At 38.1% G+C, this 24,701-nt stretch overlaps 1 protein-coding gene across 1 annotated transcript; it reads left to right on the top strand.

Moving 5' to 3' along the window:
* The first annotated feature begins 5,960 nt into the window (after window positions 1-5,960).
* On the top strand, window positions 5,961-7,975 carry LOC110932788 (BAG domain-containing protein Samui-like). The gene is made up of 5 exons (XM_022176043.1): window positions 5,961-6,401; window positions 6,483-6,845; window positions 6,956-7,328; window positions 7,437-7,571; window positions 7,644-7,975. The coding sequence occupies exons 1-5, from the start codon at window positions 5,961-5,963 to the stop codon at window positions 7,973-7,975; spliced, it is 1,644 nt and encodes a 547-aa protein (XP_022031735.1).
* Window positions 7,976-24,701: the final 16,726 nt, after the last annotated feature.

Genomic DNA, 24,701 nt, shown 5'->3' with positions numbered 1-24,701 from the left:
TGGTTAGTGATCAAATCCTCCTAAAACCATACATTGGGGTCAATGTATCCCAAGTGTGGGGATGGGGGGAAATTTTTGAAGATTTTAAAAAAAATTTAAGTCAAGCAAAACAATGTGAGAATTTGAACACCCTAGATTAACCCCAATTGATGCACCGGCAACCCTTGATACCCCCTTCATTCTTGGTGAGAGTTGAAGCCATACTTGTACATAAATAATGCTTATCTTTGATGAGAGTGGCTACGGGTGGGGGTGCATTAGAACTTGTGCCTTGATACGGTTTGAGTCCTTAGTCGGATATGAATGCGAAAAGGATAAGGGCATATAGGTAGCCTCGTCATTGGTGTGAGCGAGTGTGGAATTTGGGGGGTTGGACCTCATAAGTTATATATATGAGCATGGTTGTGAGAGGGGCGGGGGTTTGGACATTTAGTTGCCCAATTTTGTGCCTAAAAGCCTATCATTTGTTACCCCTAGCTAGTTACCTTAAAATTTACCTAATTTGACCCGGTCTTTTAGTGTTAGTAGTAGTAATTTTTGTAGTATGATGTAGATATGTTTGATGCTTTATTGAATGTTTGTTTGCTATCAAAAAAAAAAAAACAAGAAAAATGAAAAAAAGAAGTGATGTTAGTTGTCTTGTATATTTTAGTTAACTTGGTAGTTGTTAGTTTGCTTTATTGTGTAATAAAAAGACCGGGTTAAGTTTCGTTACTTCATATATATTCCATTTCCTACCCATACACCTAGCCACGTTACAACCTTGAAGGTCCCTTTGATTTGCATTCATGTTTGACACATTTTAGGAGAAGAATCGATTTAGGTACAAGCCTATAGTTGTGCAACCGCCCGTTAGCCTTTGTGTGTCTAGCTCATATTGCTAGTGCTTACTTGTTACCGAGAGGAGAGACATAGCGAGGGGTGCATTATTTTGGGTGTTAAAAAGGGGTTAGTAAAAGGGCTACATGTTTGTGCTTGGTTTATATTGATCACGTGTTTTGAAAATGGTTTGATGAGTTGCTTGGGACAAGCAACGGTTAAGTGTGGGGATGTGACGGGTGGTCCATAGGACAACCCTTAATGATGTTAAAAGACGGATTTATCCTTCACTTAATCGCGTAATTATCTTGAATTAGATGACTACGGTTGCTCATGTTTCAGGTGCAGTTCGGGAGCTAAAAAGGGGATAAAACGCAGCTTAGGAAGGATTGGAGATGAACGGGTCACGCGCGGAATGAAAGAAGAAACAAAACCCATCATTCAGGGGTCCACCGTAATTTACGGTGGCCCTGATATTCAAAACTTTCCACCGTAACTCAGTCTCTAGCCACCGTAAATGTTTGAAGACCACCGTAACTTACGGTGGTACCGTAAGTTACGGTGGAGTCTGCGTAAAAATTGTAAGTGCCTTCATTAAATCAGTTTTTTGGTGCCTTTTCACATTATCTCATCATTGGACGGTTTTGGAGCATCTTGGGGGCGATTTTGGCTGTTCTTACTTGGTTGGAAACAATTCTAAACATTTCGGTTTGTATTTTGGTCCTTATGAACATTGATTTTGTTGGAATGATGATTCACCAAGCCATGTCCGGCTAGACTTTTGGTGATCATCTTAGGTGAAGGTTTCTACTATGACTTTTGTGTGTTTCCTCTTATTTCTAGAATGATAAACTTGGTGTGTTTGCTATGTTTATTATGGTGAATGAATGTTTGATTGTAACTTGTTAATTGATGCTTTGATTCTAGTCTAAATCGTACGTTCTTGGTGTCATTGATAATCGGGATATCACGGGAAGGTTAGGGTTTGTTAGTGCATTATGTCTAAAGCCTATGTCTTAAGTCTAGGGTCTAATTATGTCAAGTTTGTATAGTTTACGGGTCTGAAATGTAAAGTTTTGATGTTTTTCTAGGGGTTCCGTTTGAAATGTGTTGTATCACTTTCAAACGGAAGGGTATGAATGGTGACCGTTTGAAGTTGTTTGGGTTAACTTCAAACGGAAGGGTCATGCCTATATATAGGCAAGTGTGCTTCTCATTTGAAACGGTCAGGTCTGTGGTGTACTGTTACTCTGCCGGATTTTCACGTGAAATTGAATGAGAAGCAAGTAGTTAAAGTATCTGCAAAGTATCTTCATCTGTTTTCTACTCTTTTCTATCTGATTCTACTCTGTTTGAGTGTTTCCGCCACTCAAATAGTGTGTATTACTCAAATTGACTCATTCATTCGGTCATATCGATCCTACATATGGTATCAGAGCCAGTTGTGAGTATATACACTTGAATCAGTAGGTGTTTCTGTACAGAACTGGACTACAGGACTTTTGGCCGGACAAATTGGACTGAATTTTGGACAGAGTGTGTAAAATTGTGTACTTATCAATCCTTGAGAATATCAGATCTAGATTCAACCTGAAAGTGATAAAAATGGACTGAAAACTACCTTCCGTTTGAACGAATACGTGGTGTCCGTTTGAAAGACTGTTCTATCGTTTGAGATTGGTGTTCATCCCGTTTGAACATTAGCCTTCCGTTTGAAGAACCTGTCCCATCGTTTGAAATTGGTGTTCATTCCGTTTGAACATTAGCATTCCGTTTGAAAAGAACTATCCCATCGTTTGAAATGTGGTTCCGTTTGAACCTATAGTTTGAAGCAGTTAGACCGTTTGAAGAAACACGCCTTCCGTTTGAAAGTGTGGTATGACCGTTTGAATCGATCGTTTGAAAGTACCATCTCGTTTGAAAGTTACACTGTTCGTTTGAAGAAGCTATTATTTTGTTTAAAAAAATGGATCATTCGGATTTTTATAACATGTTTGCGGGAAGTGGTGCGGCTATTCAAAGTCCAGCTAGTATCATGCAGAATGTCAACTTAGAAAATGAATTGGGAACAATGCAAAAGCCACCCAAACTGATGAGCTTAGATGAATATTCTGGATGGTCCGGAAGGTTTAAAAACTGGGTTCAGGCCAACCATTTCGAGTGTTGGATGAAGATCGAAAAGAAATACGTACCTCCAGTTGATGGGCTCAGGATGGTTAAAAATATTGGAAGTTTACAGATACTGAACAGACAGATTTTAAAGCTGAAAAGAAAATGGTGAGCATCTTGCAGCAAGCCATTAAAGAAGACATCCTCGTATTACTACAACATGACGAAAGTTCTCAGTCAATCTGGCAAGCGCTAGAACAGAAGTATAAAGGAAATGCTTCTATGATCAAGAGCAAAAAGGCGCTTATCAAGAAAGAGTTCGATATTTTTACTGGGATCCGGATACGGGAGTATATACTGAGGTGGGACACATGTAGATTGTTAAGTCTTAAAACACTAATCACGTATCCCGAACAGATTGAAAATTTTGTGAGAATTTAAGTGGATCAGTATACCAGCAATCTACGTGAATTGTTTAAAAGCATTAGTATGAAATAAGCAGCTTAACGGTGCTCGTGTCTGATCGGCAGCTGATATGATCCCCTAACACACTCACAAAAAATATTGTGTGTATATAGTTTCTGTTTATCCAGTTAAATCCAAAAAGATTTTCTTTTCTCATTTTATTTTTCGACAACCGATGTTGGGAATTGGAAGTTCAAAGCCTAAGTGCAGAACATGTCAGTGTTTTGATGTGGGATGGGTAAGCTGGAGATTGCTATACAGTGATTGGTATATTGTTTGAAAGTTAAAATGTGTTTGAAAGTTTGAAATGTTCAAAAGTTCATTCATTTGAACTGTTTTTTTAGAATGAAACGTCAGAAAACTTCATAAATCTGATCATCCAAGGCCATTAATTTGGACTTGGTGGGTCAAACAGTTGACCAAGGTCATTGACTTGGACTTGGTCAGCTGGGTGTGACAGTGTTTAATCAGAAAATTGCAAGAAATGAAATTTTTTTGAAATATCAAATACATGACCGTTTGAAACTTGTCCATAAAGTTTGAAAATGTGTGACCGTTTGAAATAACCATAAAGTTTGAAAAGGGCATGACCGTTTGAAAACTTAATCATGCCGTTTGAAAAGCTGTGACCGTTTGAAATTTCAAACGGAATGGCCAAAGCTTTAAATAGCTCATGGTTCCGTTTGAAGAGATCATTATCTCTTCACTTCGTTTCAAACTTTCTAGGCGATTTCAAACGATCACCCAAAGCATCCAATTTCTGTCGACATTATGCCCAAATTTCACCAAGATCTTGTGTTTTTAGTTGGCTAGTTCAACTCTAAACATGGTGAAGGTAAGATTCTGAACAATTTTCATCTTATTTTGCTTAATTTCATAGTCGGCGATGTACTGATACTCATATCATAGATCTAGGGCTTATTTTTGTGTCAAAATATTATCTGATCAATAGGGTAGTGTTGGATTTGATTTCAGTTCATTATGTGACAGATTGATTGTCTAGATTTGATTTATTTAACACTGTCGAGTTTGCAGGTAGTTTGAAATGTAGATTTAGGATGTTTTAGAGGGTTTTAACTGTTGAAATTTATATCAGTGTACTCGGATTTAAACGGAAAACAGATCCTTACCATGAATTTGTTTGATTTGATCTTAGAGAGTGTTTTAGGGTTTGAACAGTATTTCAAACGACAGGATAGTGACCGTTTGAGGGATACCCATTTGAGAGATGTCCGTTTGAGGGATACTCGTTTGAGAAATGTCCGTTTGAGGTATAACCGTTTGAGAGATGTCCGTTTGAGGGATACCCGTTTGAAAGTAGCTCGTTTGAGGGATTCAGTTTGAAAGTGGTCCGTTTGAATACTGTCCGTTTGAGAATGATTAGTTGGAGAGTAGCTCGTTTGAAAGTGATCTGTTTGAGAGTTATTCATTTGAGAAATGTTTGTTTTCTTACTAGTGTCCGTTTGAATTGAATTTTACAAGATTGTGTATGATTTGATGTCTATATGCTGGAATTTGTTATAATTGTGTCTAAATGTGTTGTATGATTGTGTTTTTGCAGCCAACCTCAGTATTGTTCAATCCTATTCATAATGTGTGCTGTAGTTTGGATGAGGAGCAAAATCCGATGTTGTCAGAATTTAGAAGTATTCTGGAATTTATGAGGAGAGTGCCAATTCTGAAGGCATTGCCAGAGAAACGTTTAGTGTTCAGATCTCATATTAAACGCTTTTGGAAGCATGCATCTTATGATGATCAAAACAAAACAATCAACTCATTTGTTAAGATAAATGAGGAAAAGAAACAAATTGTCATTTCAGAAGCAGTTGTTCGAGAAGTAATTGAGTTCCCGGATGAAGAGAATTCGCCAACAAAATTGCCAGAAAAGATGGTTAAGGGCTGTATGCTAAGAATGGGATATGCTGGTGACTTAAACAGTGCAAGTTATTTGAAGTCAAAATTCACAAAGCCATACAAGTTTCTTATTCATTCTGTGTTGATAGCAATGAGTCACCAGAAAGGAGGATTTGATATAATGCGTGACTCTTTAATGAACATGGTTGTAGCTCTTGTATTGAACAAAAAAATATAACTTCTCTCATATTGTTTTCCATTACATGGTTGATGAAATAGTTTCGGACAGGAAGACTTGGTTATATCCAAGATTTGTGCAGATGATGTTGGATCATGCATATCCTAATTTGAATAGAGATGAAGAAAATGATCTGTTGGTGTTATCGCATATGGATAATGATTCTATTAGATCTTTAGCCAGATATCATCCAAAACATCCAGAGCCAACAAAATCTGCTGAACTATTTGGAGCTATTAAAGATAGTAATTATCAGGATCCTGATCCTGAAAATCATGAACATTGGAGAAACGAAGAAGAAAGAAAAGAGAAGGGTTATGCTGAAGAGATGAAAATTCTTAAAAATTTCATATCAAAAAGAAGTGAATGGTTCTTGAAGGAACAAAAGAAGAAGACCAGAAAAGCCACTCCTACTGTTAAACAAGTTGAAGGATCTTCTTCATAACCAAGAAAGAAGCAAAAGAAAGCTACAACAATGTCTTTGGTTGATGAACCGGAAGAAGATAATCCAGTGGTTACTGTAGAGAAAGAACAAGTGGCAGCTACAACAGATGATCCATTCAACGTTGATGTGTTATTTGATACAGATGTCTTGGAAACAGGGCCAGAAGTTGTTGTTAATGTTGAACAAGTTGTAGATGTTGAAGCACAGAAAGAGAAAGAAAAAGTTGTTGATGATATTGAGGGTGACGATGTAGATAGAAGTACAACAAGTTCATCAAGTTCTTCAGATGGTGGTATTGAAGATATTGAAAGTCGAAAAAGAATTCAAGAAGAGATTGAAAAAGAGAAGCTGTTACGAAAGACAAAGAGACAGGAAAAGGACGACGATGATGTTTATGTGCCTTCTCCAGAGCATGTCTCAGGATCGCAATCTTCTCCAAGAGTTAGAAAGAAAGTTGGAGTTCGAAAGAAAGTAGTTTCTCCAAAGATTGTCAAAGCTACTCCAAAGATCAAAGTACCAAAGATTGTGCTAAAAAAGAAGAAATAAACCAAGAAACCACCTACACCACCACATGAACAAACACCACCACCGTCACCTATCCAATCAGCACCACGACAACCTACTCCACCACAACAATCCTCACCACCTAAACAACCAACACCTCCAAGACAACCATCATCTATTCATCAAACACTACCACAACAACCTCTTGTTACCTCACAAGATATATTTCAAACACCTTCACTCACCCAAGTGCAACCTGGTTTGTCTAGCAGAGGTCTTTATACTCCACAGGATAATCTTTTAGATGTTGGAGACTTTGATTTTGCCAACACTTCACAAGTCAGAAATGTTGAAAAGAGAGTTGAAGAAGTTGTTGCTGAAAACAAAAGGCTGGCAGCTGAAAATAAGAAAGTTTCTGATAGAGAAAGACTTCTTTAGATGCGTGTGAAGAAGTTAGAAAATGAAATCAAGAGTTGGTGAAAAAGATTGATGCTGATCAATCTGAGATTGATATCTTGAAGGTTAAAGTTGATGAACTTGAGGAAGAGAAAGCTAGACGTGATGAACAGAATGAATACTTTAAGTTGAAGAACAAAGAATTTGAAGCAGCCAAAGCATTAAGAGATCACGAGTTCTATATGCTAAACAAAGTTGTCGAAAGCATGCTCGGAACATCGGTAGATCAAAAGTTTGAAGAGCTGCAAGTCGAAGAGCTTAGAGCTGAACGTCAAGCCGAGATTGAAAGACAAATGAAAGATAAAGGTAAGGGAGTTGAAGGAAGCTCAGCTGTGACTGAAAGATCAATAGTACCTTCTATGGTGGTTGATAATCCCGAGCCTATCTCTGCAATATCTGTTATGTTTGAGGAGGAAACACATCTAGAAGAGTTGATGGGTAACAGTGATGATGAAGATGATGAAGAGGGGGATGAAGAGGAGGATGAAGAGGAAGATGAAGAGGATGAAAAGGTATTCTCTGCAAGTAGTCATGGATCTGGTAAAGATGATGATGATGACGATGCTGCAGGTGGTACAGGTTTAAAAGTTACAGAAGCTTCCACTGAGAAAAAGGTTGATGATCTGATGAATGCTTCAGTAAATGAAGAATCAGGGGAAGCAAGTGGAAAGGGGGAGTCTAGTAAGTCTTAGATCGTTGAGCATTCTGAAAAGTTATTCTTGAGTTTAAATGTTTATAGAGAAATGTTGCAAGATGTGAATCCGGAGATCAAGTTTGATTTTGAAGAAGAGTTGGAGTCTTTTGATATCAATCAACAGCCTGAATACACGTATAAGTATGTTGAAGAGGCTGATAAGTATGATCGAGTTGAGATTGAAGACTGGACGGATGATGAAGAGGTAGTTGAAGATACTTCTATGTTTCCTACACTTATGGAGTTCTTTGCTGAGGAAAATAGAGAAGAATTAAGGCAAAAGGTGACTGAGGCAGTGAAAGAAAAGAACTTCGAGAGCACTCAAAAGGAAATGGAAAAGGAAGATAGATCGAAATGGTTCAAAAAGAGTCACGAGAGAAAGTTTAAATGACCTTTGAAGTATTATCAGCGTGATAGAAGTGTGTCTCTCGGCGACATTATCAGTTGGGGTTATTTACCACAGGTGAATGCGTATGCGATCAGAAGAGAGTGCGGAGTTCAATACTTTCAACGTTTATATGACATCATGTCATTACCTTGGTGGGATGTAGATGAACTACCGAAGGTTAGATGTTTGGATTACCCAGTTCGAAAGAATGATATGGCTATGTAGGGCTACATCAAGTATGAATCTTTGAAAGAATTTCGTAAATGGAAGCCACATAATCCAAAGCGTGTGCAGAGGGTAGATCCAGAGACTGGTGTTACAGAGACTATCCTTAATGTCAAGCCTCCGAGAACAATGAAGACAATTCCAATGCCTCAGATGAAACAAGATTTCTATAAAGGCTTCATTGGTTGGGTTTATAGTTGTATTTCAACCGAAGCAATCATTACTTATAGAGCTGGTGGGGAGATTCGAGAAATTCATGTTTATGATCCAATGTGGCTGGTAAATTGCTCGGCAAAGGATATAGAATGTCTTTTCATCAGCAAGATTCACTATCAACCAGCAGATAGAGATCAAGCGCAACAGTTTCAACGTGTAGTATCCCTTTGCTTTCAGAAAGGCATCAATTCTGAAAGTAAATGGAAATCATCTTGGTGGTCACTTGACGAGAAGGTGAAAAGAAAAGCTAAGCGTGAACGTCAAAAGCTTGAAGAAAAGAAAGGTACGTTTGTGAAGATGCAAGCTGAAGAAGAGAAAGCGAGGAAGAAAGAGAATGAAAGAATAAGGGTTGCGCTGAGCAGGAAGCCAAAGCCAAGGGAAGAGACGTATAGAGCTGTTTGAAGACCCGAAGACCAAGACTGAAGACTACGGCTCCATCCAAGGGGGAGTTTGTTAGTGCATTATGTCTAAAGCCTATGTCTTAAGTCTAGGGTCTAATTATGTCAAGTTTGTATAGTTTAGGGGTCTGAAATGTAAAGTTTTGATGTTTTTCTAGGGGTTTCGTTTGAAATGTGTTGTATCACTTTCAAATGGAAGGGTATGAATGGTGACCGTTTGAAGTTGTTTGTGTTAACTTCAAACGGAAGGGTCATGCCTATATATAGGCAAGTGTGCTTCTCATTTGAAACGGCCAGGTCTGTGGTGTACTGTTACTCTGTCGGATTTTCACGTGAAATTGAATGAGAAGCAAATAGTTAAAGTATCTGCAAAGTATCTTCATCTGTTTTCTACTCTTTTCTGTTTGGGATCAAAGGAGAGTCAACGTAACAGTTAATCGAAAGATATTATCACCTTGTAGTTGAAATGAGAAGATTAGAAATTGAAAAAACAAATGAAGAATGGATTGATAAACTTTGTGATGCACTTCCATATGACGAGTGGGGAACTTATCTTATGATGCTGAAAAACAGTTCTGATTTTGTGAATTACAATCTGAGTGTGTTTATTGAAAAGATCGAAGCTCACGAGCTTGAGTTGTTGAAGATAAAGAAGATGAATTCTGCTAGTATGCAACAAGATGTATCTTTATATTACAAAGGTAGTCCTTCAGTTGCAAATCTTCAAAGTCCAAAGATACATACAGGATTCAGTGCTGATAACACTTCAAATGCTGCATCAAGTTCTCATCAATCAAGCAGTTCTACACCTTTCGCGAATTTTGAGCCGAATGTCAAAGTTCAGGAACAGTCTTCGCCTCAAAGCTCTATCGGATCTAATCATCAGGCGTATATTTCTGGAGTACAGTGTAATATCACAGTGAACATCAAAAATGGAAACGAGATAACGGAGACTGCTGTGAAGCAACATATTGCACTACTCGCTTCCGTTCTCGAGGCATATGAAGGTCTAGTTGCGGGGAAAATTGGAAATCCGGACATGACAAAGGAGGACTATGATCAAATAGACCCCGAGGAACTTGAACTGATTGACATTAAATGGGGTATGGCAAGTCTAGTTCGTTGTGCTCAAAGGTTCATGGAAATCACGGGAAGAAACAGTTTATCAGGTCCGGATCAGAAGTTGGGATTTGATAAGTCGAAAGTAACGTGTTTCAAGTGTAAAGTGTAGGACCGGTTTTGACGCCGTTCGATTGCGTAACGAACGTTCGACGTGCGGAATCCGTGAACGTGCGTGACCGAACACACAATAACGTACTAGAAACGTGAATCTATTGAAAGATATGACAAGTTCGGTACAAGAATCACGTATACAAAGACTTTCTCTCTCTAGACTTTCTCTCTCTAAACTTGAATCACCAAGATCTCTAAAATGGAGAAAAGTCTTCCAAAATCCTTAAACTTTAATTCTAAAGTTCCTATTTATAGGCCTTGGAATTAATGAGAATTCTCATTAATTACCAAAACGCCACCTTACTAATTCTAATTAGGAACATCTTCAAGTCTAGATTTCTTCGGTTTCTTGCTACTGCTCGGATTGACGAAGGCGATAGACATTCGTGCACTAACAATCTCCCCCTTGGATATTGCCGCAGTCAATCCGTAGTGAAACTCGTAGCGACTTGTCTTTCTTTAACTAAGACTCGAACGAGGATGTAGTCGACAGACAACTGCACCAACAGGCTCCCCCTTGAATGTTGACGGAATCTTCAGTGAGAGTCTTCAAACATGACACTCTTCAATCTCGATCGGTCTTCTTCAGGACCTCTTCCTGGAATCATGTCTTCTTCAGGAACTTCTTCCTGGAATCATGTACCTGGATCTTTCTCTGGATCTAACTCTCGTCAGACTCCCCCTATCATCGAGCTGGGATCGCTGTCTGGAATTCGTTATCACCTTTGAAATTATATCTTGGCTTTTTCTCTGTTCAGCTCAAACACCTACACAAATCTCAAACACTAATAAGAACAAACAATATTGTGATTCAACTAACTGAATCAACTAAACATTTGAGAATCTTTCACATTTAAAATTTAACAAAATTTGAAACATTTCAAATTCTAATTCAACATTTCAAACCAATTAACCAATCCAACTGTTCATCTTGTTTAGCCTTTGAGATTTTGAATATCAGCTTTTCACCATCAGTTGTCGAAAATCTTTTTGGATTTTATGAAACATAAATGCAATAGCAGAAATTAAATGCAGAAATGAAATATGTAGAAACATATTTTTATGAGTTTGTGCAAGAGGATCATATCAGTTTTTGAGACATATCACCAACACCGTTTAGCTTTTAATCGTTTTAAGTTTTAAACAATTTACCTAGATTGTCAGTATATTGATCCACTTTAAATTTTCACACAAATTTCAATTGATTCGAGATACGATATTAATGTTTTAGAAACTTGAACTTAAATGTGTATCACTCCACTTGAATATACTCCCGTATCCAGATCCCAATGTTCAGTCTTACAGGTGAGTATACCACAGATGATATCTGTAAAGGGGTAAATTGCGAGGGCCGTGAAAGCTCAGGTCGATACTTCTGTATACGCAGAGAGATGACGGCTTCGACTTTTGGTGGGTCCCCTTTAGAGGATCTTTTGTTACAACAGCAGTGACTATCAATTTTATTGTTTTATCAACTTGCTGAGGGCTGCGCTTATATTTCAAAGCATTTTGCAGAAAGTATTATTCGGGGACTAGGTCAGTATTTCCATACAGCAGAAGTCCCGGAATAATACCCCAGATATCACTGAGTATAAAGACCTAGTATCTCAGAAAGAGGGACCTTTCAAACAAGATTTCGGGGGTTACCCATATATCCAAGAATAGTTACCCACGAATTAAGCAAGTTTGAATTTAGGTTTATATCTCATTTCAATTTACTAAGTGTGCAAAAATCTAACGACACATCTGCAGTAAGATTGTTTATCACATTTAAACATTACATATCTTTAGCGTGTTGTGATAGACCACTGATGTACTATCATTTCCTCTTTTATGCAACAAAAACTCATTTTTACAATTTTTCAATGTTTTTGACTTTTTCAAATTTTCTAATTTTTTTTTAAATTTACTCCCCCTAAAATCAAAATATGTTTCAATTTTGATTTTCTGGGAAAATTTGAAACAAACTGTACAAATTTGACAACATGATGAGAATCACTTCAATTCTCTATCCACCTGGCATAAACAATCAGAACTCCCCCTGACAACAAACTATTTTCCCATTATGATTTCAAAACACTTAAGTTTGTTTTAATCAAAATGGTTTTTCCGGAAAATTAGTTTTGTGTGTCATTTTACAAACACGGGTTTCATCACCTTGTTTTCCTTTAATCACTTGTAGGAAAGATGAATCAAGTACAACTTAATGTCCTTAATTTATCTTTTGAAAGTCGAAATATCACAGAAGTGAATTTCTCAAGAAAGATGCCGATTCCTACTCCCCAATTACCAACCTGGGAGTTCCGGCAAGTCAGGTTTTTCATTTAAACAGTTTCACCCAAGCCTGACTGTCCTTGGGTGATTTTGAATTCTTGTTCAACAATGGTGGAAAGTTTGCATCATCCATTATTAAACCTGAATTCTCAGATTTTACCTCAATAACTGGCTCTTCTGGTTTTGACGAAGCAGAATCATTGCCTGAATGTGGCTTGTCTGACTTTGACGAGCCAGATTCATCGCTGACATGTGGCTCCTTTATTTCCAAAGAAACAGATTCATCGCCACCAAATGTTACCTTCTTCTTTATCTCCTCTTTTGTCCTCAGATTTGCAACTGACGAATTCGGTTTATTTGACTTTGCAGTGGAGTGAATCAATTCATCAGCACTCTTATTCGATCTGTCCGGTGAACCCGAGGACAAAATCCTTTCGAGATACTCTCGTGCTTTCTTCCTTTTCTTTCGCAGTCTGTCTTTCTGCCCCTGATAAAGCTTCACTTTCTTTTCTTGAACTTTAGGTTCTTTGACTTTCTGTTCTGAAACTTTCAGTTCCTTGGGCTTTTCTTTGACTTTGACTGACTTCATAACCCTTTTCTGAGATACAGCCCTCGATCTCTCATTTGATCTCATTGGGCAATCTCTAGCAATGTGTCCTTTGATTTGACAATTATAGCATCTCCTCGTCTCATAGCTCCAATTCTGGCAGTTAACAGCAATGTGTCCTTGATAGCCGCATCGGTAACACACTCTGTTATCATACCAATCACCATTTTCACACCATACGCTCAAATCAAAGCACTGTTTGGCTTGGTGATATTCTTTCCTCTTCTTGATTGTTGGATTTGACTTTTGAGCACTGTGGTCAAACCTGCACCAGTTATTACCAACAATTTTTGAGTTTTCATTTTTCGATTTTTGTGGTTTTTGATTTTGATTGGATGATCGATCTGATGAGCTGTTATTCTCTTTTTGAACATTTTTCTTATTTTTAATTTTTTGTTTCTGTTCCTCTTTCTTCTTCAAAGGTTCTTGCTTAGAGCATTCTCCCTTTTCAGTCGATTGTAGAACAGTTTTCTGAAATTTTTCTTTTAATTGCAAAAACAATTTTTGTTTTTCAATTTTTTTCATTTTCATCATCAAATTTCTCATCACAATCTACAACTACGACTTTGTCATAGTTTGTGACATCGTCACTTATTGGAATAGAATTGATCGGTTTTGGGCATGAAATATTCACATACGCTGAAGAAGTCACAAAACCTTTCAATTTATTTTCAAGCTCACTGATTTTCTTTTGAGCTTGCTCACTTTCCTTTTCAAGTTGGATAATCTTTTGAAGATGAGAATTTATCATTTTTTGCTTTTCGATGTTATTTTTACTAAACACATCTCTCCCATCTTCTAGAATTTTTATTTGACTTTGAAATTCTTTTTCCATTTTTAATTTTTCATTTTCTAAATTTTGTTTTTGATTTTTCAAAACATTTTCTGAATTTTTAAAATTTTTGTTTTCTAATGTCAAACTCTTTAAATCCCTCAAGAGTTGGGCATTTTCAGATTTCAGATTTTCACAGTTTGAGCACTTCTCGATTGTTTTTACAGATTCAGCTTTCTTCTCCACCTTAATAGCTGAAATTTCTTTAACCTGCTCCTCTTCCTCTCGAACATTTTCCTTAGATTTGAATTTTGCTTCATCAGTTTCTGCATTACTAATCTTTTGGAGTTCAAGTTCTCGAGCTTGAATCTTCTCGATAAAAAGCTCAAATTCACGTCTAAATATATCTACTTCAAATCTGACAAATACGTTCTCCACCTATCACCCGGTAAAACATTTCCCAACTTGTCAACCCATTCCTCATTAATCTTGGTTATCTTCAATCTCATCATCTCCCAATACAACTCGATATACCTTTTGATCAATTCTTCAGTTGATTCTCCCTTGATACATGTAAAATTTTCAAACTTGTTCAGTGCAATATAAATTTCAGAATCCATGTTTTGGTAATGAGAAATACACAAAAACAGATTTTCAATCAATTAAAAAATTTCACACAAACAAAAATCTGATGAATATCCGATGACAACAAATCGGGTAAAGATTCGCTCGTGCGTGTATTCGATGCTTTACAAATTGCTTCGGATTACAAATCAAACCACTTGAAGCCGGTTTTATGCGATTGGGCCGAATGATTGGGTCAAAGTCACATGGAGCCGGTATATCCAACACACTAATGATTGGACCGAAGATTGTATGGGGCGGTGCACATGGGCTGTGATTGACCTGCCAACAATTATATCACATGCAGCCTCCAACTATTTTTTTAATTGTTCAACTACAATAACCACAACAAGATTGGGCCGACGTTTGTTTCAAATGTTCTGATTGGGCCTCACTAAAGACAAATCACATGGGCACACACATCATGTAAGGGCTGCACATGGACCTAAACAAATCACAATAATCAGACAAATGGGGCGGTGCAATTGACTGAAATCAGATGATATCACTATCTTCTCTAATTGGACCGTCAATTAGTATTCACATGCAGCCGACAACATTGAAAATATTGAATGTTATAACCAACTGATTGGACCAATATTTCTGGTAATCTGATTTGCCCTCAATCTTTGCCGACAACTAAAATCATAAACACAGGTTCCGACACATCACATGCAATCAATTCTTTTGATTTGACCAAGATAATTTTACACTTTACTCTTATGGGCCGAGATGTATTACATGAACTGATGATTTATCTGACAATCACATGCAAATTTACAATTCCAACAACTTTAGTTGTTCAACAACATGAAGCCGATAACCTTGACTTTAATATCCTTAATCGAAATTCTGAACAAGTTTAGCTCTTTGATTGGACCTCCCTTATAAAACTTCACGTGCAAATGATCAACAAGCCGACAAATTTAATGTGATACCAAATCAAACTTTAATCACGTGATGACTGATAACCACTTTCAAATGGTTGGAATCTTTCAAACGACAATTCAAACGGAAGCCTTGTTCAAACGACTGTTCAAACGGAAGCCTTGTTTCAAACGATAATTCAAACGGACACTTCCATTTCAAACGATAGATCAGTTTTTCAAACGAAATGGTGCTGTTTTTCAAACGGAAGCACTTGTTTTCAAACGGAAGGTATCACTTTCAAACGGACACTTGCTGATTCAAACGAAATCGGACCTTAAAATTCGAATTTCTCCTAAACTGCTTGGAATTTGAATTTGAAATTTGGTAGGGTTGTAGATCAGATGTTTTCGCACCACATATCAAAAAATCAGCTGAATCGGACCGTGAAAACCCGTTCAATTTGACGAAAAACGGTGAAAAACGTGATAAACTCGAAAAAAATGAAGAATATGATGAAATTCAGATTTGAAACTGCTGAATTCTCGTACGAATCAATGTGTTTGATCGTGCAATTGAGCTCCTAGCTCTGATACCACTTGTAGGACCGGTTTTGACGCCGTTCGATTGCGTAACGAACGTTCGACGTGCGGAATCCGTGAACGTGCGTGACCAAACACACAATAACGTACTAGAAACGTGAATCTATTGAAAGATATGACAAGTTCGGTACAAGAATCACGTATACAAAGACTTTCTCTCTCTAGACTTTCTCTCTCTAAACTTGAATCACCAAGATCTCTAAAATGGAGAAAAGTCTTCCAAAATCCTTAAACTTTAATTCTAAAGTTCCTATTTATAGGCCTTGGAATTAATGAGAATTCTCATTAATTACCAAAACGCCACCTTACTAATTCTAATTAGGAACATCTTCAAGTCTAGATTTCTTCGGTTTCTTGCTACTGCTCGGATTGACGAAGGCGATAGACATTCGTGCACTAACAAGAACGTGGTCACTTTAAACGTGAGTGTCCAAACCGTGAAGTCAACAATCACCAAAACCCGTTCACCAATGATTACTATCGACAAGCAATCTACCATCGACCGAACCAACAGCAAACTGTTCAAAGGCCACAGATAGAAAACAAACCTGAAAAGGCATTGATTGTGAACCAAGATGATGAACAAGTAGCTGCAGGTTTTAGCTGGGATAAATATATCCCTGGTAAAGATGATCAGTCCATGATGGCAGAGGTTGTTGAGATTTCTGAGGTAGTGACTGAACCGGAGGTTGTTGATGAAGTTGTTTCTGAAGTTGTTTCTGAAATTGTTGAGGAGGTTCCTACGGAAAGAGTTATAGATGTTGAGGAGATAGCAGCTGAAGCTTACTACTATCAATCACAACAGGAGGAGTTAGCTTATACTATGAAATCAGTTATGCCTCCTAATGTGTTTGATTCTTTTGCAGGTTATTTCGAGGAACCAAGAACCGGATCTTGTCCTAGATTTGAGGAGAAGAAAGAAGCCGTCGAAGAAGTGATTGACGTGTCTAAAGAGATGACCGGAGAAGTTCTGAAAGACATTGCAGACAAAGCTTTAATGGGAAAGCTTAAAGAGGTAGATTCAGAACCCAAGGAGTCACAGTCTGTCGATAAGGTGTCAGTTAACAGAGAGGAAACTGGAGTTCAGGAGGTCAAATCTGTCAAACAGTCTGTGTCTGAGTCAAAGCATGTCGGTAAAACTGATTGTGATGAAAAGGTTGATGAAAAAGATGTTCCAATCTCCAAAACGCCATGCCAACGTTGTTTACAACCGTGCGTGAAGTGTCTTGAAAAGGACACTAAGTATCGGGAATTGAAACATCATACAGATATGATTAAGTTTGATCTTGAACAATTAAAAGAAGCTTATGATACCTTAGCCAGATTGTTTGATAAACAAAGAGAAGTCAATTATCATCTTGATACAATTGCGTCACTAAGAAAAGAACTTGAATTGGCCAATATAGAGAATGACAGGATTGATAAAAAGTAAATGAGCTATGTGGCTTCGTCTTATGTTTTGGAACAAATCGTCCCTCAACAGCCACATGCTACACCTGTTTTCAAAAGCGTTCCACCCCCAATGTGGAATCACTACACTAAAAAATATCCAGATGGGTTGGAAGCTGCTTTAAATCTAAAGCTGAAAACGATTGAGAGTGATTTACGTGACAGCATTGATATCACTTTCACTACATCTGACACTGATAACGAATCTCAGGTTATCAAAAGTGTTATTGATCAAGTGTTGGATGATGAAAGTGAGAAATCTGAAAAGGCTCATTCTGAGAAGGCTGTCAGTGATTCTGAAGAAGAAGGAAATTTCTTAGACCGATATGTACCGAAATCGGAAAAAAGTACGAATGATGATCCGATCATAGTGGTATACACTATGGTTGGAACTGACAAACTTTATTCCGACGTCAAGTACCCGCTTCAGAATGTCAAGATCGAAAATGTCGAGAAATTGTTTAAACTGGTTGAATTGAACGTTAACGAAATCAATAACGATGAATTCTTTTCGAAACTGAAAAAATCATTTAGTACTTCACGTCCCACCAGTTCGGAAAAGAAAGATGGGGTTGGTAAAGGTCAAAACATGAAAAATCATCTTAAAAACAAAGGTATTGGGTTTGAAAAGAAAATGGCTAAACAAGTGTTGAAGCCAAAAGAAAAGATAAATGATGTTTTTGTTGCTGGTCCTAGTACTGATGTTGAAAAGGAATATATTTTTAGTCAAAAAAGTTGTGGACGATTTCAATGCAGCACAAAAGCTTAAAGAAGAAACGGTCAATACTACTTTTGTCGAGTATGATAAAAGAGTGTGCTATCGCTGCAATGAAATAGGACATATGGCAAAACAGTGTCAAAAAGTGTTTAAGAAACATGTTGTTGAGAAACCAGTTCAAAAACAAATGATTGAGAAATCAAAGATTGAAAAATCAAATGTTCAAAAACAAAATGTTCAAAAACAAATGGTTCAAAAATCTCGACCAAAATCACAAGTTGTTTCAAAAGGTAAAAAGGAAATGATTTCTCCGATCCGTATTCTGAAAAGAGGTGAATCGTTGAAGTCGGAGGATAAGCCAAAATCGATTTTCGGGATTGGCGAATCCTCTAAGACTAGCAAGACTTCAAAGTTTTACCCCAATACGAAAATTTTTGAAAATCAGTCGTGGATCGTGAAATCGAAACCGTTGGTCGAGATCAAGAAAATGGAGAATGTTTTGAAAAATGATTCAAATCTTTTTAAAGATGATGTGGTTGATTTTGAAAATGAAGTGGATAAGTTTCTTGATGAATTTCCTCCAATTACTGACAAAGTTAAAACAATTGTGAGAGAAAAGGTTCAAAATGTCACTTTTGATTTTCCAAAAATAAATGAAAAGTGTGATGTAGTGTTCGGGACTGTGTCGGAAGTAATGAAATCATGGGCGTCATTGTTTGAGTAATTTGTTTTTTGTTGGTTGCAGGGGCTACCCAAGTCAACTCTATCAAGATGGATTATGGACAGTGGAGCATCACGACATATGACTGGGTCTTTAGCTCTTCTTTATGATGTTAAGTCAATCAATGGAAGCTATGTTGGGTTCGCAGGGAATCAAGGAGGAAGAATTGTCGGCCAAGGAACGCTTACAAACGGAGTGATCTCATTTGACAAAGTGAACTATATCGTAGAGTTAACGAACAACTTACTGAGCTATATCACAGATTTGTGATAAAGATTTTAGTGTGCATTTTACTAAATCTGAATGTTTAGTGTTGAAACCAGGGTTTAAAATCCCTGATGAGTTGGTGTTGTTGCGCGCTCCGCGGGTAAATGATCTTTATATTTTGGACATGAGTGCCGCAACGCCAACAACTCATCAAAAACAGTGTTTTTTCACCAAGTCTAAAGCTACTGAAAAGGAGTCTGTAATGTGGCACCGAAAAATGGGTCACATTCACGTGTGAAAAATGAATTTTTTGGTGCATAACGATTTAGTTGATGGTGTTAATGTAAAAAACTTTCATTTGACTAATGATTGTATTGCTTGTAAAAAAGGGAAGCAGACTCGAAAATCATATTCTCCGAAGATGCTCAACTCTATCAGGTTACCTCTTGAGAGATTGCACATGGATCTCTTCGGGCCTGTCAACGTCAAGAGCATTAGCGGGGATTTATATTATTTGGTGGTGACAGACGATTATACGAGGTTTTCGTGGGTTGTATGCTTAGAACGAAAAGACCAAACATTCGAGTCATTGATGTTGCTTTTTAAGAAAATGGAAACGGTGTATAAACTGCCAATCCAGAGGATTAGGAGCGACAACGGAACAGAATTCAAGAACAACAAAATGTACGAGTTCTGCAACGAGAAGGGAATTCTTCATGAATTCAGTGCGCCATATACACCACAGCAAAACGGCGTAGCTGAACGAAAGAACCGGACCCTGATCGAGACAGCCCGTACGATGTTAGCCGATTCCAAGCTACCAATCTACTTCTGGAGTGAAGCAGTTTCAGCAGCCTGTTACACTTTGAATAGGGTTCTCACTGTCAAGAAATACAAGAAGACTTGCTTTGAGCTGCTGCACCGTTACAAGCCAAATCTTGAGTTTTTAGAACCTTTTGGCTCACCTTGCACATTTATAGATGAAAATGGTAAATTTGGAGCAAAAGCTAACGAGGGTTTCTTTGTAGGTTACGCAAGCCCGCTGAAGAGGGTGTTCGTACCATGTCTGGGGAAGGTGATTCAAGTCCAACACGTGGATTGTCAGAAGCACACTCCATCGCCACAACTTCCCGGACAAAGATTCCTATTCGATTACGACAAACTCTGGGAGTCGTTTCAACTGCCTGTCGAGCCGAGTGATGAGGAACTAGCTTTTCTGTACCAGTATCAGCAATATACTTCGCAAGAGCCTGTGTCTAGTCCGCTAGAAATTTCTCAACCCACCGTGGGTACTCACGACAATGAAGCAGTTCCAAGTGGAACTACTCATGAACCACCAGAGGAACCAGCTCCGTCATTTGACGTTTCTGACGACTCAGAGGAGGAACCCGCTCCTACCTTTGACGAGGAGCCAAATGATACTTTGGAGGATGCTGTGGATCAAATCATTGATCTCGACATTTCGAATTTGGAATCGGAAGTAGATGTGCCTGACACGGTTATGCCACGAACGTTGTCTTACCACCCTTCAGAACAGATCATTGGTGACCTACAAATTGGTGTCAAGACGCGACATCAAATAGACCAAGCTTTTACTTGTTTTTACTCTTCTATTGTTGATATGCAGAAAGAAGTCTCACTGAAATGTTTCATTTCGCAGATAGAACCCAGAACTTACAAAGAAGCATTGACCGAAGATAGTTGGGTGAATGCAATGCAGGAGGAGCTGCAACAGTTCGAAAAGCTGGGTGTCTGGAGACTTGTTGATCTGCCAAAGAATCAGAAGTTAATCAAGACGAAATGGGTCTTTAAGTGTAAGCGTGATGACAGAGGTGTCGTGGTGAGAAACAAGGCACGACTTGTGGTTCAAGGCTTCAGCCAACAGGAAGGAATAGATTACGATGAAGTTTATGCACCAGTTGCAAGGCTTGAAGCAATTCGTATTTTTCTAGCCTTTGCATCCTGGAAAGATTTTAAAGTCTATCAACTTGACGTCAAATCTGCTTTCCTGTACGGCACAATCAGAGAAGAAGTGTACGTGGGGCAACCACCGGGGTTCACAGACCCACTACACAGAAACAAGGTGTATCTACTGGACAAAGCGCTATACGGATTGCACCAGGCCCCGAGAGCCTGGTACGAGACGCTTTCGACATACTTGCTGGACAACGGGTTCACAAGAGGCACAGCAGACAACACGTTGTTCACCAAAGAAGAAGCAGGCCACTTGTTGATCGTGCAGATTTATGTGGATGATATCATTTTTGGATCCACCAACGATGACCTTTGCAAAGAGTTTGAGAAGGTAATGAAGAAGAAGTTCGAGATGAGTTCAATGGGGGAGATGAAGTTCTTCCTCGGGTTGCAGGTCGAACAAATGCCCGACGGAATCTTCATTCACCAGTCAAAGTATGTAAAGGACGTGCTCGATAAGTTCGACATAACAGATTGCAGTCCTGCATCCACCCCCCTCGCGCAAAATCATGGTATTTGTCCAGACGAGCAAGGTGTGAAGATGGACGAGACATTATACCGATCAATCATCGGATCGTTGATGTATCTCACGGCTTCCCGTCCAGACATCATGTACCCAACGTGTCTCTGCGCCAGATATCAGTCGAATCCGAAACAGTCGCACCTGACTATAGTGAAACGCATATTATGGTATTTGAAGGGTTGCCCAAGCATCGGCTTGTGGTACGCTCGATCGGGTGACTTTACTTTGTCCGGTTTCGCTGATTCTGATTTTGGTAGATGTAAACAGAATGCTAAGTCCACCACTGCTGGGTGCCAATTCTTCGGAACTCGGCTTGTCACCTGGCAGTGCAAGAAACAAACTGCAGTTGCGCTCTCCACATGTGAGGCTGAGTACGTCTCAGCTTCTAGCTGTTGCTCGCAGATCCTTTGGATCCAACAGCAGATGCGCGACTTCGGTTTGCAATTCTTGGATACACCGATTTTCGTGGACAATGAAGCAGCCATTAATGTTACTAAAAATCCGGTTCACCATTCGAAAACTAAACACATTGAAATCCGTCATCACTTTATCCGTGATTGTCACGAGAAAAAGTTAATTCGGATTGAACACATTAACACCGATGATCAGAAAGCGGATTTTTACACTAAACCTTTCGACAAAAGGAGATTTTATTATCTTTTGAGATTAAATGGGATGAAGAATCTGCAATCTGGGAGGGTAATCGAATGTGAAGCCGAGTTGGGCGGGGATCTGACATGAACCTGTGTCGTGTTGTCAAATTTCTTTTGTACAGTTGTATTTTCTGCTTTTCGATAAAAACAAAAACACAAAAATATGTTTTAGTTTTAGGGGGAGATATTCGCAGAAAAATACAAAAACATGATAAAATCATAAAAATACAAAAACAATAGAAAACCATAAAATCCAAAAACATTAGAAAATCAAAAATGAGTTTTTGTTGCATAAAAGAGGAAATGATAGTACATCAGTGGTCTATCACAACACGCTAAAGATATGTAATGTTTAAAAGTGATAAACAATCTTACTACGGATGTGTCGGTAGATTTTTGCACACTTAGTAAATTGAAATGAGATACAAACCTAAATTCAAACTTGCTTAATTCGTGGGTAACTATTCTTGGATATATGGGTAACCCCCGAAATCTTGTTTGAAATATCCCTCTTTCTGAGATACTAGGTCTTTATACTCAGTGATATCTGGGGTATTATTCCGGGACTTCTGCTGTATGGAAATACTGACCTAGTCCCCGAATAATACTTTCTGCAAAATGCTTTGAAATATAAGCGCAGCCCTCAGCAAGTTGATAAAACAATAAAATTGATAGTCACTGCTGTTGTAACAAAAGATCCTCTAAAGGGGACCCACCGAAAGTCGAAGTCGTCATCTCTCTACGTATACGGAAGTATCGACCTGAGCTCTCACGGCCCTCGCAATTTACCCCTTAACAGATATCATCTGTGGTATACTCACCTGTAAGACTGAACATTGGGATCTGGATACGGGAATATATTCAAGTGGAGTGATACACATTTAAGTTCAAGTTTCTAAAACATTAATATCGTATCTCGAATCAATTGAAATTTGTGTAAAAATTTAAAGTGGACCAATATACTGACAATCTAGGTATTTTGTTTAAAACTTGAAATGTTTAAAAGCTTAACGGTGTCGGTGATATGTCTCAAAAACTGATATGATCCTCTTGCATAAACTCACAAAAATATGTTTGTACATATTTCATTTCTGCATTTAATTTCTGCTATTGCATTTATGTTTCATAGTATGAAAAATCCAAAAAGATTTTCGACAACTGATGTTGAAAAGCTGATATTCAAAATCTCAAAGGCTAAACAAGATGAACAGTTGGATTGGTTAATTGATTTGAAATGTTGAATCAGAATTTGGAATGTTTCAAATTTTGTTAAATTTCAAATGTAAAAGATTCTCAAATGTTTAGTTGATTCATTTAGTTGAATCACAACATTGTTGATTGGTAATAGAGTGTTTGAGATGTGTAGGTTTCTGAATCTGTTGCTACGGAAAGCCAGGCGTCGATCCCAAAAGCACGGAAGCTTGACGAAAGGGGGAGCCTGAAGAAAGAGACTACCGAAAGGGGGAGCAACAGAAGCTCAAAGACAGATCCACGGGGATTCTGTTCGTGAAAGAGGAAAAGATAAGACGCTACGAGATTAATTGCGGCAATATCCAAGGGGGAGATTGTTGGTGCATTAAATGTCTATCGCCTTCGTCAATCAAAATCGTAGAAGAAATCGAAGAATGCAAGACTTGATGATGTTACTAGTTAGTAAAGGCAAGGTGGCAATCTTGTAATTAATGAGAAATCTCATTAAAAGCCTTGGCCTATAAATAGAACCATTAGGGTTCTCATTTAAGACTTTTGCTCCATTTGAAGATTTTGGTGTTTCAAGTCTAGAGAGAGAAAGTCTAGAGAGAGAAAGTATACTCTCCACGTGATTTTTGCTTGTACACGTCATCTTCATCAATAAAATCACGGTTCTAGTACGTTATTGTGTGTTCGGTCACGCACGTTCACGGATTCCGCATGTCGAACGTTCGTTACGCAATCGAACGGCATCAAAACCGGTCCTACAAGTGGTATCAGAGCTAGGAGCTCGATTGCTTTGATCAAACACATTGATTCGTACCGGATTTCATCGATTTCAGATATGAATTGCATCATTTCTTCATCTTCTACTCATTCTTTCACGTTTTTAACCGAATTTTTCAAAACTGAACGGGTTTTTACGGTCCAAATCGTCTGATTTTTTGATATGTTGTGCGAAAACACCTGATCTATAACCCTACCAAGTTTCAGATCCTAATTCCTAGCCGTTTAGGAGAAATCTGAGTTTTTAGGTCCGTTTTCGTTTGAAATTGACTCATTCCGTTTGAACAAGCACCATTCCGTTTGAAAAACTGATCTATCGTTTGAAATGGAGGTTTCTGTTTGAACTATCGTTTGAAACGAGGTTTCCGGTTGAACTATCGTTTGAAACGAGGTTTCTGTTTGAACTATCGTTTGAGGAATGTATTCCGTTTGAGAATACCGTTTGAAACTGTATTTTGTTTGGAAAGTGGTCTTGTGAATCAAAATTGTCAGATCCATGTGCTTTGAATGTTTACGGCCCAATCAGATGTTTGTGTCATTTGAAATGTTGGTTTAGTGGAGTGTATGATTTGCCGCCCATTAGTTGAAGGCCCAATGAGAATTGAATAGGAATTTTGTTTGTCGGCTGCATGTGAACCAAGATAATCTGAATTGATAACTTCACATGAATCCATATTAAATCGGTCCAA

The sequence above is a fragment of the Helianthus annuus genome, chromosome 6, assembly GCF_002127325.2.
Source record: "Helianthus annuus cultivar XRQ/B chromosome 6, HanXRQr2.0-SUNRISE, whole genome shotgun sequence".
Taxonomy (NCBI): Eukaryota; Viridiplantae; Streptophyta; class Magnoliopsida; order Asterales; family Asteraceae; genus Helianthus; species Helianthus annuus.
Note: the sequence above shows the minus strand (reverse complement) of the source record. Positions and strands in the feature narration are given on the sequence as shown.

Coding starts and splice junctions, on each gene's coding strand:
- LOC110932788 (XM_022176043.1), top strand. CDS start 5,961: ATGTCTTTGGTTGATGAACCGGAAGAAGATAATCCAGTGGTTACTGTA. Junction 6,846..6,955: donor TGGCAGCTGAAAATAAGAAA/GTTTCTGATAGA, acceptor GATATCTTGAAG/GTTAAAGTTGATGAACTTGA. Junction 7,329..7,436: donor ACATCTAGAAGAGTTGATGG/GTAACAGTGATG, acceptor GATCTGGTAAAG/ATGATGATGATGACGATGCT.